The sequence below is a fragment of the Chenopodium quinoa genome, unplaced genomic scaffold (genome assembly GCF_001683475.1).
Source record: "Chenopodium quinoa cultivar QQ74 unplaced genomic scaffold, ASM168347v1, whole genome shotgun sequence".
NCBI lineage: Eukaryota > Viridiplantae > Streptophyta > Magnoliopsida > Caryophyllales > Amaranthaceae > Chenopodium > Chenopodium quinoa.
Window position 1 is genome coordinate 933,296 of NW_018744504.1, and position 17,649 is coordinate 950,944.

The window sequence follows — 17,649 nt, forward strand, 5'->3', positions numbered from 1 at the left end:
TTGTATTTTTGAAATTCTTACCTTTGAAATTCCTCTTTTGATCACGAAGAGATCTTTCAAATCTTTTTGCAATCATGCTGATCTCATCTTCTTCTTCTTCTACTGTTCCCTTCAGTGCCATGCCTCTGGCTGGTTCCTTGTCAGACTTAGAGTCAATCAGCATCTCATGAGTCATAAGGGAACCAATAAGCTGTTCCAAAGACAAGGTTGACAGATCCTTTGCTTCATATACTGTTGTTACCTTAGCTGTCCATGTATCTGTTAAACTACGCAAAATTTTTCTCACAAGATCCTCATCAGACAAAATTTTTACCAAGTGATCTAAGATCATTAACAATAGTCATAAACCTACGAAAGCAATCATTGATTTTTTCATTTTTATTCATGGCAAACAATTCGTATTTAGACATGATTAAATCAATTTTATATCGTTTTACCTCACTGGTTCCCTCAAACGCAAGTTCAAGGGTGTCCCATATCTCCTTAGCACTACTGCAACCAGAGATACGATTTGTTTCGGTCTCACCTATTGCTTGTTGTAGAATTGACATTGCCTTAGCATTTTTCTCCAGCAACTTGTAATCAGCAGTGACCAATTCGCTATCCTTCTTGGGAACCTGTTTCCCATCAGCTTCTGTCTTGAGAATGATATTAGGACCATTTTTAACTACGAGCCAGCATTCATAATCAATACCCATGATAACATTCTGGATCCTGTTCTTCCACCAAGCATAATTATTTCCATTAAACTTTGGTGTCTTGTTGTCATAACCAATTGCACTTAATTCTTGAGTACTCATTCTTAACTCCTCTAGATGTTACTCTTTCGAGAAGCTTAGGCTCTGATACCAATTGAAGGTTCAATGGGCACTCAAGAGGGGGGGTGAATTGAGTGTTAAGTAATCGTTAGCGATTTTTGCTTCTTTTCGGATTATGTGTAAGGAACCAGTTGTGCTGGTTCCCTTATGCAGCGGAATAAAACAAAGCAATAAAGAACACCACAGATTTAACGAGGTTCAGCCAACTCTGGCCTACTTCCTCCTATCCTAAGTCCTTTATTAATCTACTCCGAAAAATAAAGACAAAGAACACTCTACTGTTTCCCTACTCCGGGAACCAGTAAACCCCACACTCTACTCCGAATGTGCTCTAAACTTACCCTCGTAAGTTCCTAGTGTGTTTGAACTCACAAACACTCACCAAGTCTTCAACCCCTCTGTCAAAGACTTAATACAAGATCAAGAACTCTCTAATGATCTAACTCTCAAAAGTCAAATAGAGAAAAACGTTAAAACACTATTATGCTCTTGTGTATCACTTAATAATTGAATTAGTGCTTTTAGCTCTCAAAAATAAAACTCTATTAAAATGCGTGAGAGCCGTGTCTGATTATTCAGAATAAGATGTGTTTTTATAGGTTAGTTAGCTAAACCCTAGTTACCTTAAATCATGCATATAAGATATATACGATTTATGGTAAGTATTTATCTTAATTGATTTGATCACAAGATAAAATCAATTTAAGATAAAATACTTCCTAGTTTTTAACTAACCAAAAATATCATCTTATTCTTAGCTGCTTGGATATATTTTAAATCAATATTTTTCGGAAAATATCTTTTTATAAAATCTTTGTAAAAACGGCAGCTTGAATAATCTGTTCAGTTAACCTGGTTCCCTGGCCTGGTTCCCTGAACTGAATATGTTATGAAATTTGTTCCAAACCTTGTACCAAATTTCATAACGATATTTAATATACTAAAAGCACTTTATATACTCAATTATATAAGTTATACTACGGAGCATTTACATGAAGTTCCTAAATAACTCTTTGAGTGTAGTCTTCCTTCATGCATTCGTTAAGTCTTGAAAGCTTCCATGAATGAACTCAATTATTGACCAAAGGACCTTCCTTTAAGTTGATCGAAAATCCTTTCAAGCTTCCAATCTTAGAAATCAACTTAGATACTGCACATTCAACAAAGTTAATGTACAATCCTAAATAAGTAACTGCCTTTCATAAAAGCAGTTTGAGAAAACAGTTTATACTGGTTTCCTACAAGTGCATAGCTCATTCATCATCTAACTGTTCCCTGTATAAAGATAAGTTAGTTCAACAAATATCTCATATAAGTAATAACTTATCTAGGGAAACAGTGTTCTATTTTAGCTGGTTTCCCCAACTGTATTGAACACTTTCAAAGACCTGTTTCCCTTAGCTGTTTGTCATCATTCAAAACTATCAATCAAAACCTAAAGGACTCAACAACTGGGAACATTATTTTAGAAGGAACTCGAAAAGGGAACACATATGTTGTGGATCTTAACGAGGTTCCTAACAGTAGTTTAACATGTCTTAGTGTTATTGAGGATGATCCTCTTTTATGGCACAAAAGATTTGGCCATGCAAGCTTTTCTTTACTAGATAAATTAAGATCTAAGAACTTAGTGGAAGGACTTCCTTGCATTAAGTTCCTGTATGACAAAGTGTGCGAAGCTTGTGCTAAAGGTAAACAGACCCGAATTTCTTTCAAGTCCAAAAAGATGGTAAGTACCAAAAGACCTTTGGAACTCATTCATATGGATCTCTGTGGTCCAATGAGAATCCAAAGTAGAAGTGGTAAGAAATATGTAATGGTTATTGTTGATGATTTTTCAAGGTTCACTTGGGTTTTCTTTCTTGTAAGTAAGGATGAAACGTTTGACGAGTTTGTTGCTTTTGTTAAGAAAGAACAGAGAAGAACAGGTAATCAGTTGATACATCTTAGATTTGACCATGGAACAGAATTTGAGAATTCAAAATTTGATGAATTTTGTGCTGAGTATGGTATGGATCACAATTTCTCTGCCCCAAGAACTCCACAACAAAATGGAGTAGTGGAACGCAAGAATAGGAGTCTTGAAGACATGGCAAGAACAATGCTGATATCAAGCAGGCTGCCTAGAAATTTCTGGGTTGAGGCAGTGAACACAACATGTTATATACTCAACAGAGTATCTGTTAGGGCCATCACCAACAAAACTCCTTATGAACTTATGAAAGGGAGAAAACCTAATATTTCTTACTTTAGATCTTTTGGTTGTAAATGTTTTGTTCACAATAATGGTAAAAGGAACTTGGGAAAGTTTGATGAACGTAGTGATGAGGCAGTTTTCCTAGGATATGCCTCAAATAGTAAAGCTTATAGAGTTTATAATAAAAGAACAATGTGTGTTGAGGAGTCTGTACATATTATATTTGATGAGACTGAAAATTTGGTTGATTTACAGGATTGTGATGATGATTTCGAGATTGGACATGTGCGTAAGCAAAATCCAGATGAGGAATCGGTATCACTGCAGAAGCAGTAAGTTGAAATTGCAGAAGTAACAAATCCTGAAGCAAATGTTGAACCAGAGTTGGAGAATGCACCAGGAACTCTACTTCAAGAACAGATTGAAAATCATAATGAAGGCCAAAATGTGGAAACTCCTGAAGAAGTTCAACCTGAGTTCCAGAATCAAGTTCCTACAGAAGAACTAGTCAACAATAATGAAGAGAGGATGTATCCAATCAAAGATTTCACTCCAAGGCCCTGTAAATATTAGAAATCTCATCCAGTTGACACAATCATGAGTGACATCACAAAAGGAACTCAAACCAAATCTCAGCTTAGGAACTTCTGTGCATTCAATGCATTCCTTTCTTCCATGGAACCCAAAAATTATGTTGAGGCTTTAACTGACGTAGACTGGATTAATGCTATACAAGCTGAACTAAATGAATTTGAAAGAAACAAAGTTTGGCATCTGGAACCTAGACCTAAAGACAAGAAGTCCATTGGACTAAAATGGGTATTCAGAAACAAACTAGATGAACATGGTATTATTGTCAGGAACAAAGCTAGACTAGTTGTACAAGGTTTCAACCAGCAAGAAGGAATTGACTATGAAGAAACATTTGCACCTGTAGCCAGGTTAGAAGCTATTCGTTTACTTATTGCTTTTGCTGCTTATATGGGTTTTAGGCTGTACCAGATGGATGTCAAATGTGCATTCTTAAATGGATACTTAAATGAGGAAGTCTATGTGGAGCAGCCTCCTGGATTTGAAAATCCAGAGTTCCCAAACCATGTCTATAAGCTTGACAAGGCTCTTTATGGGTTAAAGCAAACTCCTAGATCATGGTATGAAAGATTATCTAAGTTCCTTTTGGCTAATGGTTTTAAACGTGGCAAAATTGATAATACATTGTTGTAAAAGTCAAATGGAATTGATATCTTAGTTGTAAAAATTTATGTTGATGATATTTTATTTGGTGCAACTAACGAATCTCTGTGCAAGTATTTTGCTGACCTTATGAGTGGAGAATTTGAAATGAGCATGACTGGAGAATTAAATTTCTTTCTTGGTTTGCAAATTAAGCAAACTGAAGAGGGAATTATGATTCATCAGCAAAAATATATTGAGGAACTGATCAAGAAATACAAGTTGGAAAATGCCAAAACCAACAATACTCCTATGGGAATTGCTACTAGATTGGATGAAGATCCATCTGGAACTTGCATTGATCAATCTATGTATCGAGGTATGATAGGTTCACTACTTTATCTAACAGCGAGTAGACCTGACATATCTTTTAGTGTGGGTCTGTGTGCCAGGTTCCAAGCAAATCCAAAGGAGTCTCACTTGTCAGCAGTAAAAAGAATCCTTAGATACTTGAAAGGAACTGACGATTTGAGTCTCTTCTATCCTAGAAGTGATTCTTTTGATTTGAATAGTTTTACAGATGCTGACTATGCAGGTGACTTGGTAAACAAGAAAAGCACTTCAGGTATGGTACAATTTTTAGGACCTTGTTTAGTTTCTTGGGGTTCCAAGAAGCAAAACACAGTTGCTTTATCTACAGCAGAAGCTGAGTATGTAGCTGCAGCAGCATGTTGCTTACAAGTCTTATGGATAAAACAACAGGTCAGAGATTTTGGTATTATTTTTTATTGTGTGCCTATTTATTGTGATAATACAAGTGCTATATGTATTTCTAAAGATCCAGTTCAACACTCAAAGGTAAAACATATCCACATTAGGCATCACTTTCTAAAAGATAATGTGGAGCAAGGGAATATTAAGTTAGAATTTTGCCAAACTGAAAATCAAATTGCTGATATTCTAACCAAGCCCTTGAACAGAGAAAGATTTGAGAAATTGAGACTTGAACTTGGAATGATCAAGCTGAAGTACTAGCCTCTGAAGTCCCAAGATATGGCAAAGTCAAAAATATTGTAAATAGAGCAAAAAGAACTTCTACCACATACTTGGTGTGATAAACATAGCTAAAGTGTCACCGTTGTTAACTACCAAAGGTAAGTTCATTAAATTGCTCAACAGTATAAGTTATTAAATTTGTACATTTCATACATGTTGAAAGCATGTTCCAATTGTGTTTTATATAAACTTCAATCAATATTAACTGAATTTGGAAATTTAAAATTTTTGAAAGATTCATCCAGTGTTTAAATTTTGAAAAATTAATTGAATTTGTTCAATTAATAACTAAACAGTGAAAACTTCCTAAATTCTCTCCCACCGCTTCATTTATTATAAAAGCAAATTTTCACCCACTTCTTTCACCTCACTGTCACATCGAATTTACTCCCTCTCAGTAAAACTTTGAAAACCCCTTTAAAACCCTTCCTTAAGCTTCAATGGTGATCATTGCTGAGTTTGTTTCCTCTGAAGAATCCCAAAGTCCAGAAAACTAAATTCAGGAAGAATCATCTCCTTTAGCCATGGTAAACTACAAAGCATCTTCTACCTCTCAAACACTTTCTGAAAACCCTAAGAAATCTCCTCCAAAACTAAAAGCAGTAGGGAGTACAATCGATTAAGGGGATTTCTCTGTCTCGAACGTTCTTCAAAAATTAAAGGAGTGGAAGGAAAGAAAACAAAGTGAGAAGTCTCTGGAAGAGCAAATTCAGGAAGTTGATGAATTTGCAAAAGAGAAGAACCAGAAGAGACAACAGAGGAGAACAGAGAAGAAGAAGAAGAAATAAGCGAGGGAGAAGAGGAAGAAAAAGAAGAGGAGAACAACTCAGAAACGGAAGAATCGGAAAAGGAAGATGAAGAAGAGGAGTTAACTGATCAATAGGAACTTGAATCAATGGCAAGAAGGTATGTAGTAGGTCATCGTCTTGACGCTGTGTGGTGCAGGAAAGCAAGATTTTTGGAGTTTCTTGATTTAATTAAATTTCAAGGTTGGGAATTTCTGTTGACTAGGGTTTCATCAAATTACTTGTATCCTGCTGCTATGAATGAATTTTGCCAGAATTTTCAGGCAAAATTGGGAATAATAACGAGCATGGTGAATGATGTAAAGATTGAATTGGACCTAGAAACTCTAGGTAAAATTCTAAAAGCTCTTACTGAAGGTTATGATACTTACTTGAAGGGAAAGGGTAGTATCAATGTAGGAAATTTCATGGCTGGGGATATAGTTGAGGAATTAGGGGGACAGAGGGGTAAGAAGGTCGTGAGTCATAATGGTCTAAGCCCTCTAAATAAGCTACTATTCAATTTGGTGAAAATGACTATTCTACCTAGGACTTCTAAGAAGGGGGAGGCATGCTTAATGGATATGGTTGTAATCTTCTGCATTTCAAAGAAGATTAAGGTGAAATTTCCTTCTTTGATGTATCAGCATCTAGCTCATTGTGTTCCAAGTAGGACAAAAGTGGGGTATGGAGCCATTTTGTCTACTGTTTTTGAAAACGCAGGAGTGGTTTTAAAAGGAAAATATGGGGCTTTGAATGAGAAGCCAGAAAATGTGATCAATGAGGAAACCCTTGCTGGGTTAAGTCTGGAAGTAGTACAGGGAAAAATTCAGAAATTAGAGAAAGGAGAGAAAAAGAAAGAGAAAGTTACAGGGAAGAGGAAGGAAAAGGCTATGTCAGAACAGCCTGTAAGGAAGAGTAGGACGATTTCTGCCAGTAGTGTTCCTCAAACTAGCATGGAACAACCACTAGAATTGGATGTCGAGGAGAATATCCTTGAAGGGCAAGTTGCTGAGTTGGCTGACAGAATGGAGAGGGTAGAGAGTCAAATGAAGGACTCTGCTAGAAAACTTCATGTGCTGACACTTGAAAAATTGGTCCAGGAGCAGGGGAAGGAGTTGAAGGAACTCAAGAGAATGATGCTCAAACAGACCAAGGACCTACAAGAACAGAAGGAGTTCCAGGAGATAGAACTTCACAAGGCTCTACAGGAACAGAAGGAGGAGTTCCTAGTGAAGCTCAAGGGGGTTGAAGAAAAGTTGGAGGCCTCTACAAAGAAAACAAAGGAGGACTTCAACAAGATTCTGGAGTTTCTTGAAACCTAGCCTACCCCATCTCAAAATCAGCCTAACCCACCTCCAAATCAGCCTAGCTTTTTCTCTCACTGTCTTAGTTATGAACATATTTAATTTTCGTTTTTAAGTATTTGAACAATTGATTTTGATTGTAAATTTTTAAAATTGTTCATCTGGATGTTAAATATTTTGGTTTATGGAATGAATAGTTGGAACTCTGCTTATACTAGTGTGTTTTTGTATATTTTGAACACTTGTGCTGAAGAGTAGATCTTACTTGAGGTTGTTTAGCAGCGCTGCCTTTAGTTTCCCACACTCGATGAATTACTTGTGGGGCTGTTGGTGGATGTTTCATAATCTTGAAAATACAGGACTTTTTGATAATGCCAAAATGGGGAAAAGAAGAAGCAAACATGGAGGCTGAAGTTGTTCTGGGTTCCAGTTGAGAAAGTATCATCACTTTTTCAGTTTAGTTTACTTAGCTTACTTTTCGTTTTTGTTTTATTTATGTTGTGTGTTTATTATTTTCTGTCAATAAAATTAAAATACAAAAATACGACCTTTTATTTTGTTTTAACTTTCTCAAGAGTTTGCTTAAGTTTGTCATCATCAAAAAGGGGGAAATTGTTGATGTTTAAAGGTTTTGATGATGAGGAACTTAAGTTACAGCAAACTCATCTCATAAAGACTTTTCAAGTGTTTGTGCAGCCTAGGTGAAGTTGATCTTGGAGATGGAAGAAGTAACTAAAGCTGAGAAGACTTGAAGGAGTTCTTTATCAAGAAAGTTATTCAATATAAAAGAAAGTTCCCTAACAGGAACTGAGTTCCCTCACAGGAACGTTCCTTCACAGAAACTTGAAGATTGCTGACTAAGATCTTTGGAGGAAATTAGTAAGTGTGGAGTCCAAGTAAACCTACCAGAACAAGAGTACAGCGCAGCAATGTTTTAGTTAAGATTTTATCTTCTAGATTCATTGTTAAATATGTTAAGTAGGATATGCATGAAACTTATTAGAAGCGTGACAGTTAGCTTGGCAAATAAATTAAAATCGAAAAAGATAAAAGATAGAAATCGGAAAAAGACTTTCTTTAAATATTTATCTCTTAAAATCAGTTTGTTAAAAAGATATTATGCTTTTTAATTCAATATTTATATCTTATTTTCTGAAAAGATTTTCTTCAAAGGATTTAATTAAAAAACCGTGTTTTAAGATAAGTTAAGTTTTACTTATTTATCTTTATGTAAACCTACTGTTTATACAGGTAATACTCGTATAAATAGTAGAGAATAACATGAGCCTAGGTTTTTGTGAGTTTTATGCGTGAATAATTTACAGAGCTATAGTCGTGTAAGTTTGCCAAGCTTGTTATACTGTCATATTAGTTTCGGGTTTCATGCATAGCTTGCCTATCATATACTAGGTGTTAATTCTTGTATTTGGTTTTGGGTTTATTGAGGTGAGAGTATTTTTATCATTGCATACAGAGAGAGCTTCTGGTGAGAAGGGGGAAGATCTGTACTTAGGGAGTACGAGTGAGTTTGAGTGTGGGACTCAAACTGGGTAGAACAAGGTGTTGTTATGTAGCAAGTTCATTCTGGAACTTGAGAGTAGAGGCTGAATTATAATAGGTTGTAACTTGGTGTTTGCCCTATTATAGTGGAATTATTTGTGTTTGAAATCCCTAAGGTAGGGTCGAGGTTTTACTTCTAGTTGGGCACTAGAAGGTTTCCTCGTAAAATCTGTGTGCATCGCAAGTTCCTATTTTGTTCTGTTTTATATTTGCAAAATTATTATTTAGGAACTCAACTACAATTCACCTCCCCCCCCCTCTTGTAGTGTTCATCTCAATTAACAATTGGTATCAGAGCACGGTTCTCACGTGCAAGCAGATAATTTTGCTGAGTAAGTTCCTGGAGAGATGAATTATAAGGAGAAACTTGAAGAAGGGTACTCTACCCAACGTCCACCTATGTTCAACGGTAAGTTTTATGCCTACTGGAAGAACAGGATGGAGATATTCATCAAGGCCGAAAATTACCAGGTTTGGCGTGTAATTGAAACTGGTGATTTTGAAATAACTCAAACCAATGACAAGCATGAGGTAGTTTCTAAATCTATTTCTGATTATGATAAAGAAGATTATCAGAAACTTGAAATGAACGCTTTAGCTATAAAGTATCTACACTGTGGACTTGGACCCCATGAACATAATCGTATCATGGGATGCAAGTCTGCCAAACAGATTTGGGATTTGTTACAGGTAACTTATGAAGGTACTAACGAGGTAAAACGTTCTAAAATAGATTTATTAATGTCTAGGTATGAAAGGTTTGAAATGCAATCCAAAGAAACCATAGAAGAGATGTTTACTAGATTCAATGATATTATTAATGAACTGAACTCCCTTGGCAGGCAAATTCCTATTGATGAACATGCAAGGAAGATCTTAAGAAGCCTACCACAAGATGAACGCTGGAGATCCAAGGTTACTGCCATGCAGGAAGCTAAGGACTTTACTAAGTTCAATATGGAACAACTAGCTGGATCATTAATGACTCATGAACTTCATCTGAGTTCCAACACTGAAAGTTCCAGAAATAAAGGTTTGGCACTCAAGGCTGAAGACTCAGAAGGATCAGATGTTGATGAAGAAGAGATGGCTATGCTAGTAAGGAAATTTAAGAAGATGATGAACAATAGGAAGTTTGACAAGAACAAGAAGTATACAAGTTCCAGAAACACAACGTGTTTCAAGTGTGGATCAAAGTATCATTTTATCAAAGATTGTCCTGTTGAGGATGGAGAGAAAGGAAAGACTAAAGGCAAGGAGAAATCCAAGGAGTCAAGAGTCTACAAGCCTTACCTCACCAAAGACAACGTTAAGAAAGCCATGCTTGCTGCTTGGGGAGATACAGATTCAGAAGAAGAGGAGGAGGATCAACCATCAGAAGAAACTGCTCATTTATGTCTAATGGCAAAAACTGGTAAAGCTGAGCTTGAGTCTGAGGTATGGTTCTCTTACAATCAATTAAAACATCTGTTTAAAGAGAATCTAATAGATAATGTTTTGGAAATCCAAGAAGATCCAAAAGAATTGCATAGATCCAAACATCTAAGTGATAAAGCTTTGATAACTTACAAAGAGGACAGTGAATGGGTTGATAACATGAAGTTTGACATTCAATACAAGTTCTTCAGTCTGTTTGATGACAATAAAATTCTAAAAGAGACTCTAGAGAACTTAAAACAAGATAACATACTCTTGAATGTGGAATTGTCTTTGTTAAAACTGAGTGTTGATACTCCTAACTCTGAAGTTCCTCCACCGACTGATTATCCGAATTTTGAAAAATTGAAACATGATTTGGAAGAGTTAAAAATGGATAAGGCACGTCTTGAGGGGGAACTTGAGAGGGCTAGGAAAAATAAACAACTAATAGAGTATAGAGTTCCTGATTGGATCACTAAGGCTCAAACTAAGAATACTGAAGGTTTAGGTTTTAAAAAGAAGTTCCAGAAAGAAAAGAAGTATGTCAACTTGCCCAGTAGCATTGTTTGTTACTTCTGTGGCAATACAGGGCATAAGCAAGCTAAGTGCCCTAAGAAAGAACAAAGCACTCAGAAGAATATCAAACATGTAAAACAAATCTGGGTAAAGAAAAATGAATCAACCCATGTTACACAGGAACCCAAGGAAACCTGGGTTCCTGACTCTAACGTTTAAATTCTTCTTGTAGGTTCCAGTGAGGGGGAACAACACTTGGTACCTCGACAATGGTTGTTCTAAGCACATGACTGGAGATAAAACTAGATTTCTCTCACTGGATGCCTACTATGGTGGAACTGTGACCTTTGGTGATAATATGAAAGGTGATATAATTGTTATTGGCAAGATAGGAAGGTCACGTTCCCATGCTATTGATAATGTATTTTTGGTCGAGGGCCTCAAGCACAATTTGTTAAGTATTTCTCAGTTTTGTGACAAAGGTAACTCTGTTAGCTTTACTTCAAATAAGTGTAGAATCATCCACAATGACACTGGGAACATTATTTTAGAAGGAACTCGAAAAGGGAACACATATGTTGTGGATCTTAACGAGGTTCCTAACAGTAGTTTAACATGTCTTAGTGTTATTGAGGATGATCCTCTTTTATGGCACAAAAGATTTGGCCATGCAAGCTTTTCTTTACTAGATAAATTAAGATCTAAGAACTTAGTGGAAGGACTTCCTTGCATTAAGTTCCTGTATGACAAAGTGTGCGAAGCTTGTGCTAAAGGTAAACAGACCCGAATTTCTTTCAAGTCCAAAAAGATGGTAAGTACCAAAAGACCTTTGGAACTCATTCATATGGATCTCTGTGGTCCAATGAGAATCCAAAGTAGAAGTGGTAAGAAATATGTAATGGTTATTGTTGATGATTTTTCAAGGTTCACTTGGGTTTTCTTTCTTGTAAGTAAGGATGAAACGTTTGACGAGTTTGTTGCTTTTGTTAAGAAAGAACAGAGAAGAACAGGTAATCAGTTGATACATCTTAGATTTGACCATGGAACAGAATTTGAGAATTCAAAATTTGATGAATTTTGTGCTGAGTATGGTATGGATCACAATTTCTCTGCCCTAAGAACTCCACAACAAAATGGAGTAGTGGAACGCAAGAATAGGAGTCTTGAAGACATGGCAAGAACAATGCTGATATCAAGCAGGCTGCCTAGAAATTTCTGGGTTGAGGCAGTGAACACAACATGTTATATACTCAACAGAGTATCTGTTAGGGCCATCACCAACAAAACTCCTTATGAACTTATGAAAGGGAGAAAACCTAATATTTCTTACTTTAGATCTTTTGGTTGTAAATGTTTTGTTCACAATAATGGTAAAAGGAACTTGGGAAAGTTTGATGAACGTAGTGATGAGGCAGTTTTCCTAGGATATGCCTCAAATAGTAAAGCTTATAGAGTTTATAATAAAAGAACAATGTGTGTTGAGGAGTCTGTACATATTATATTTGATGAGACTGAAAATTTGGTTGATTTACAGGATTGTGATGATGATTTCGAGATTGGACTTGTGCGTAAGCAAAATCCAGATGAGGAATCGGTATCACTACAGAAGCAGCAAGTTGAAATTGCAGAAGTAACAAATCCTGAAGCAAATGTTGAACCAGAGTTGGAGAATGCACCAGGAACTCTACTTCAAGAACAGATTGAAAATCATAATGAAGGCCAAAATGTGGAAACTCCTGAAGAAGTTCAACCTGAGTTCCAGAATCAAGTTCCTACAGAAGAACCAGTCAACAATAATGAAGAGAGGATGTATCCAATCAAAGATTTCACTCCAAGGCCCTGGAAATATTAGAAATCTCATCCAGTTGACACAATCATGAGTGACATCACAAAAGGAACTCAAACCAAATCTCAGCTTAGGAACTTCTGTGCATTCAATGCATTCCTTTCTTCCATGGAACCCAAAAATTATGTTGAGGCTTTAACTGACGTAGACTGGATTAATGTTATGCAAGCTGAACTAAATGAATTTGAAAGAAATAAAGTTTGGCATCTGGAACCTAGACCTAAAGACAAGAAGTCCATTGGACTAAAATGGGTATTCAGAAACAAACTAGATGAACATGGTATTATTGTCAGGAACAAAGCTAGACTAGTTGTACAAGGTTTCAACCAGCAAGAAGGAATTGACTATGAAGAAACATTTGCACCTGTGGCCAGGTTAGAAGCTATTCGTTTACTTATTGCTTTTGCTGCTTATATGGGTTTTAGGCTGTACCAGATGGATGTCAAATGTGCATTCTTAAATGGATACTTAAATGAGGAAGTCTATGTGGAACAGCCTCCTTGATTTGAAAATCCAGAGTTCCCAAACCATGTCTATAAGCTTGACAAGGCTCTTTATGGGTTAAAGCAAACTCCTAGATCATGGTATGAAAGATTATCTAAGTTCCTTTTGGCTAATGGTTTTAAACGTGGCAAAATTGATAAAACATTGTTGTTAAAGTCAAATGGAATTGATATCTTAGTTGTAAAAATTTATGTTGATGATATTTTATTTGGTGCAACTAACGAATCTCTGTGCAAGTATTTTGCTGACCTTATGAGTGGAGAATTTGAAATGAGCATGACTGGAGAATTAAATTTCTTTCTTGGTTTGCAAATTAAGCAAACTGAAGAGGGAATTATAATTCATCAGCAAAAATATATTAAGGAACTGATCAAGAAATACAAGTTGGAAAATGCCAAAACCAACAATACTCCTATGGGAATTGCTACTAGATTGGATGAAGATCCATCTGGAACTTGCATTGATCAATCTATGTATCGAGGTATGATAGGTTCACTACTTTATCTACCAGCGAGTAGACCTGACATATCTTTTAGTGTGGGTCTGTGTGCTAGGTTCCAAGCAAATCCAAAGGAGTCTCACTTGTCAGCAGTAAAAAGAATCCTTAGATACTTGAAAGGAACTGACGATTTGAGTCTCTTCTATCCTAGAAGTGATTCTTTTGATTTGAATAGTTTTACAGATGCTGACTATGCAGGTGACTTGGTAAGCAAGAAAAGCACTTCAGGTATGGTACAATTTTTAGGACCTTGTTTAGTTTCTTGGGGTTCCAAGAAGCAAAACACAGTTGCTTTATCTATAGCAGAAGCTGAGTATGTAGCTGCAGCAGCATGTTGCTTACAAGTCTTATGGATAAAACAACAGGTCAGAGATTTTGGTATTATTTTTTATTGTGTGCCTATTTATTGTGATAATACAAGTGCTATATGTATTTCTAAAGATCCAGTTCAACACTCAAAGGTAAAACATATCCACATTAGGCATCACTTTCTAAAAGATAATGTGGAGCAAGGGAATATTAAGTTAGAATTTTGCCAAACTGAAAATCAAATTACAGATATTCTAACCAAGCCCTTGAACAGAGAAAGATTTGAGAAATTGAGACTGGAACTTGGAATGATCAAGCTGAATACTAGCCTCTGAAGTCCCAAGATATGGCAAAGTCAAAAATATTGTAAATAGAGCAAAAATAACTTCTACCACAAACTTGGTGTGATAAACATAGCTAAAGTGTCACCGTTGTTAACTACCAAAGGTAAGTTCATTAAATTGCTCAACAGTATAAGTTATTAAATTTGTACATTTCATACATGTTGAAAGCGTGTTCCAATTGTGTTTTATAGAAACTTCAATCAATATAAACTGAATTTGGAAATTTAAAATTTTTGAAAGATTCATCCAGTGTTTAAATTTTGAAAAATTAATTGAATTTGTTCAATTAATAACTAAACAGTGAAAACTTCCTAAATTCTCTCCCACCGCTTCATTTATTATAAAAGCAAATTTTCACCCACTTCTTTCACCTCACTGTCACATCGAATTTACTCCCTCTTAGTAAAACTTTGAAAACCCCTTTAAAACCCTTCCTTAAGCTTCAATGGTGATCATTGCTGAGTTTGTTTCCTCTGAAGAATCCCAAAGTCCAGAAAACTAAATTCAGGAAGAATCATCTCCTTTAGCCATGGTAAACTACAAAGCATCTTCTACCTCTCAAACACTTTCTGAAAACCCTAAGAAATCTCCTCCAAAACCAAAAGCAGTAGAGAGTACAATCGATCAAGGGGATTTCTCTGTCTCGAACGTTCTTCAAAAATTAAAGGAGTGGAAGGAAAGAAAACAAAGTGACAAGTCTCTGGAAGAGCAAATTGAGGAAGTTGATGAATTTGCAAAAGAGAAGAACCCAAAAGAGACAACAGAGGAGAACAGAGAAGAAGAAGAAATAAGTGAGGGAGAAGAGGAAGAAAAAGAAGAGGAGAACAACTCAGAAAAGGAAGAATCGGAAAAGGAAGATGAAGAAGAGGAGTTAACTGATCAAGAGGAACTTGAATCAATGGCAGGAAGGTATGTAGTAGGTCATCGTCTTGACGCTGTGTGGTGCAGGAAAGCAAGATTTTTAGAGTTTCTTGATTTAATTAAATTTCAAGGTTGGGAATTTCTGTTGACTAGGGTTTCATCAAATTACTTGTATCCTGCTGCTATGAATGAATTTTGCCATAATTTTCAAGAAAAATTGGGAATAATAACGAGCATGGTGAATGATGTAAAGATTGAATTGGACCTAGAAACTCTAGGTAAAATTCTAAAAGCTCCTACTGAAGGTTATGATACTTACTTGAAGGGAAAGGGTAGTATCAATGTAGGAAATTTCATGGCTGGGGATATAGTTGAGGAATTAGGGGGACAGAGGGGTAAGAAGGTCATGAGTCATAATGATCTAAGCCCTCTAAATAAGCTACTGTTCAATTTGGTGAAAATGACTATTCTGCCTAGGACTTCTAAGAAGGGGGAGGCATGCTTAATGGATATGGTTGTAATCTTCTGCATTTCAAAGAAGATTAAGGTGAAATTTCCTTCTTTGATGTATCAGCATCTAGCTCATTGTGTTCCAAGTAGGACAAAAGTAGGGTATGGAGCCATTTTGTCTACTGTTTTTGAAAACGCATGAGTGGTTTTAAAAGGAAAATATGGGGCTTTGAATGAGAAGCCAGAAAATGTGATCAATGAGGAAACCCTTGCTGGGTTAAGTCTGGAAGTAGTACAGGGAAAAATTCAGAAATTAGATAAAGGAGAGAAAAAGAAAGAGAAAGTTACAGGGAAGAGGAAGGAAAAGGCTATGTCAGAACAGCCTGTAAGGAAGAGTAGGAGGATTTCTGCCAGTAGTGTTCCTCAAACTAGCATGGAACAACCACTGGAATTGGATGTCGAGGAGAATATCCTTGAAGGGCAAGTTGCTGAGTTGGCTGACAGAATGGAGAGGGTAGAGAGTCAAATGAAGGACTCTGCTAGAAAACTTCATGTGCTGACACTTGAAAAATTGGTCCAGGAGCAGGGGAAGGAGTTGAAGGAACTCAAGAGAATGATGCTCAAACAGACCAAGGACCTTCAAGAACAGAAGGAGTTCCAGGAGAAAGAACTTCACAAGGCTCTACAGGAACAGAAGGAGGAGTTCCTAGTGAAGCTCAAGGGGGTTGAAGAAAAGTTGGAGGCCTCTACAAAGCAAACAAAGGAGGACTTCAACATGATTCTGGATTTTCTTGAAACCTAGCCTACCCCATCTCAAAATCAGCCTAACCCACCTTCAAATCAGCCTAGCTTTTTCTCTCACTGTCTTAGTTATGAACATATTTAATTTTCGTTTTTAAGTATTTGAACAATTGATTTTGATTGTAAATTTTTAAAATTGTTCATCTGGATGTTAAATATTTTGGTTTATGGAATGAATAGTTGGAACTCTGCTTATACTAGTGTGTTTTTGTATGTTTTGAACACTTGTGCTGAAGAGTAGATCTTACTTGAGGTTGTTTAGCAGCGCTGCCTTTAGTTTCCCACACTCGATGAATTACTTGTGGAGCTGTTGGTGGATGTTTCATAAACTTGAAAATACAGGACTTTTTCATAATGCCAAAATGGGGAAAAGAAGAAGCAAACATAGAGGCTGAAGTTGTTCTGGGTTCCAGTTGAGAAAGTATCATAACTTTCTCAGTTTAGTTTACTTAGCTTACTTTTTGTTTTTGTTTTATTTATGTTGTGTGTTTATTATTTTTTGTCAATAAAATTAAAATACAAAAATACGACCTTTTATTTTGTTTTAACTTTCTCAAGAGTTTGCTTAAGTTTGTCATCATCAAAAAGGGGGAAATTGTTGATGTTTAAAGGTTTTGATGATGAGGAACTTAAGTTACATCAAACTCATCTCATAAAGACTTTTCAAGTGTTTGTGCAGCCTAGGTGAAATTGATCTTGGAGATGGAAGAAGTAACTAAAGCTGAGAAGACTTGAAGGAGTTCTTTATCAAGAAAGTTATTCAATATAAAAGAAGAGTTCCCTAACAGGAACTGAGTTCCCTCACAGGAACGTTCCTTCACAGGAACTTGAAGATTGCTGACTAAGATCTTTTGAGGAACTTAGTAAGTGTGGAGTCCAAGTAAACCTACCAGAACAAGAGTACAGCGCAGCAATGTTTTAGTTAACATTTTATCTTCTAGATTCATTGATAAATATGTTAAGTAGGATATGCATGAAACTTATTAGAAGCGTGACAGTTAGCTTGGCAAATAAATTAAAATCGAAAAAGATAAAAGATAGAAATCGGAAAATAATTTTCTTTAAATATTTATCTCTTAAAAACAGTTTGTTAAAAAGATATTATGCTTTTTAATTCAATATTTCTATCTTATTTTCTGAAAAGATTTTCTTCAAAGGATTTAATTAAAAAACCGTGTTTTAAGATAAGTTAAGTTTTACTTAT

At 35.9% G+C, this 17,649-nt stretch overlaps 1 protein-coding gene across 1 annotated transcript; it reads left to right on the top strand.

Moving 5' to 3' along the window:
- The first annotated feature begins 16,014 nt into the window (after nt 1-16,014).
- Nucleotides 16,015-16,446, top strand: LOC110698330. The gene has a single exon (XM_021875742.1). It carries the CDS (start codon nt 16,015-16,017, stop codon nt 16,444-16,446), a length of 432 nt encoding a protein of 143 aa, XP_021731434.1.
- The last annotated feature ends 1,203 nt before the right edge of the window (nt 16,447-17,649 follow it).

What these genes read in the sequence shown, in the direction of transcription:
- LOC110698330 (XM_021875742.1), top strand. Translation starts at nt 16,015, where the DNA reads ATGTCAGAACAGCCTGTAAGGAAGAGTAGGAGGATTTCTGCCAGTAGT.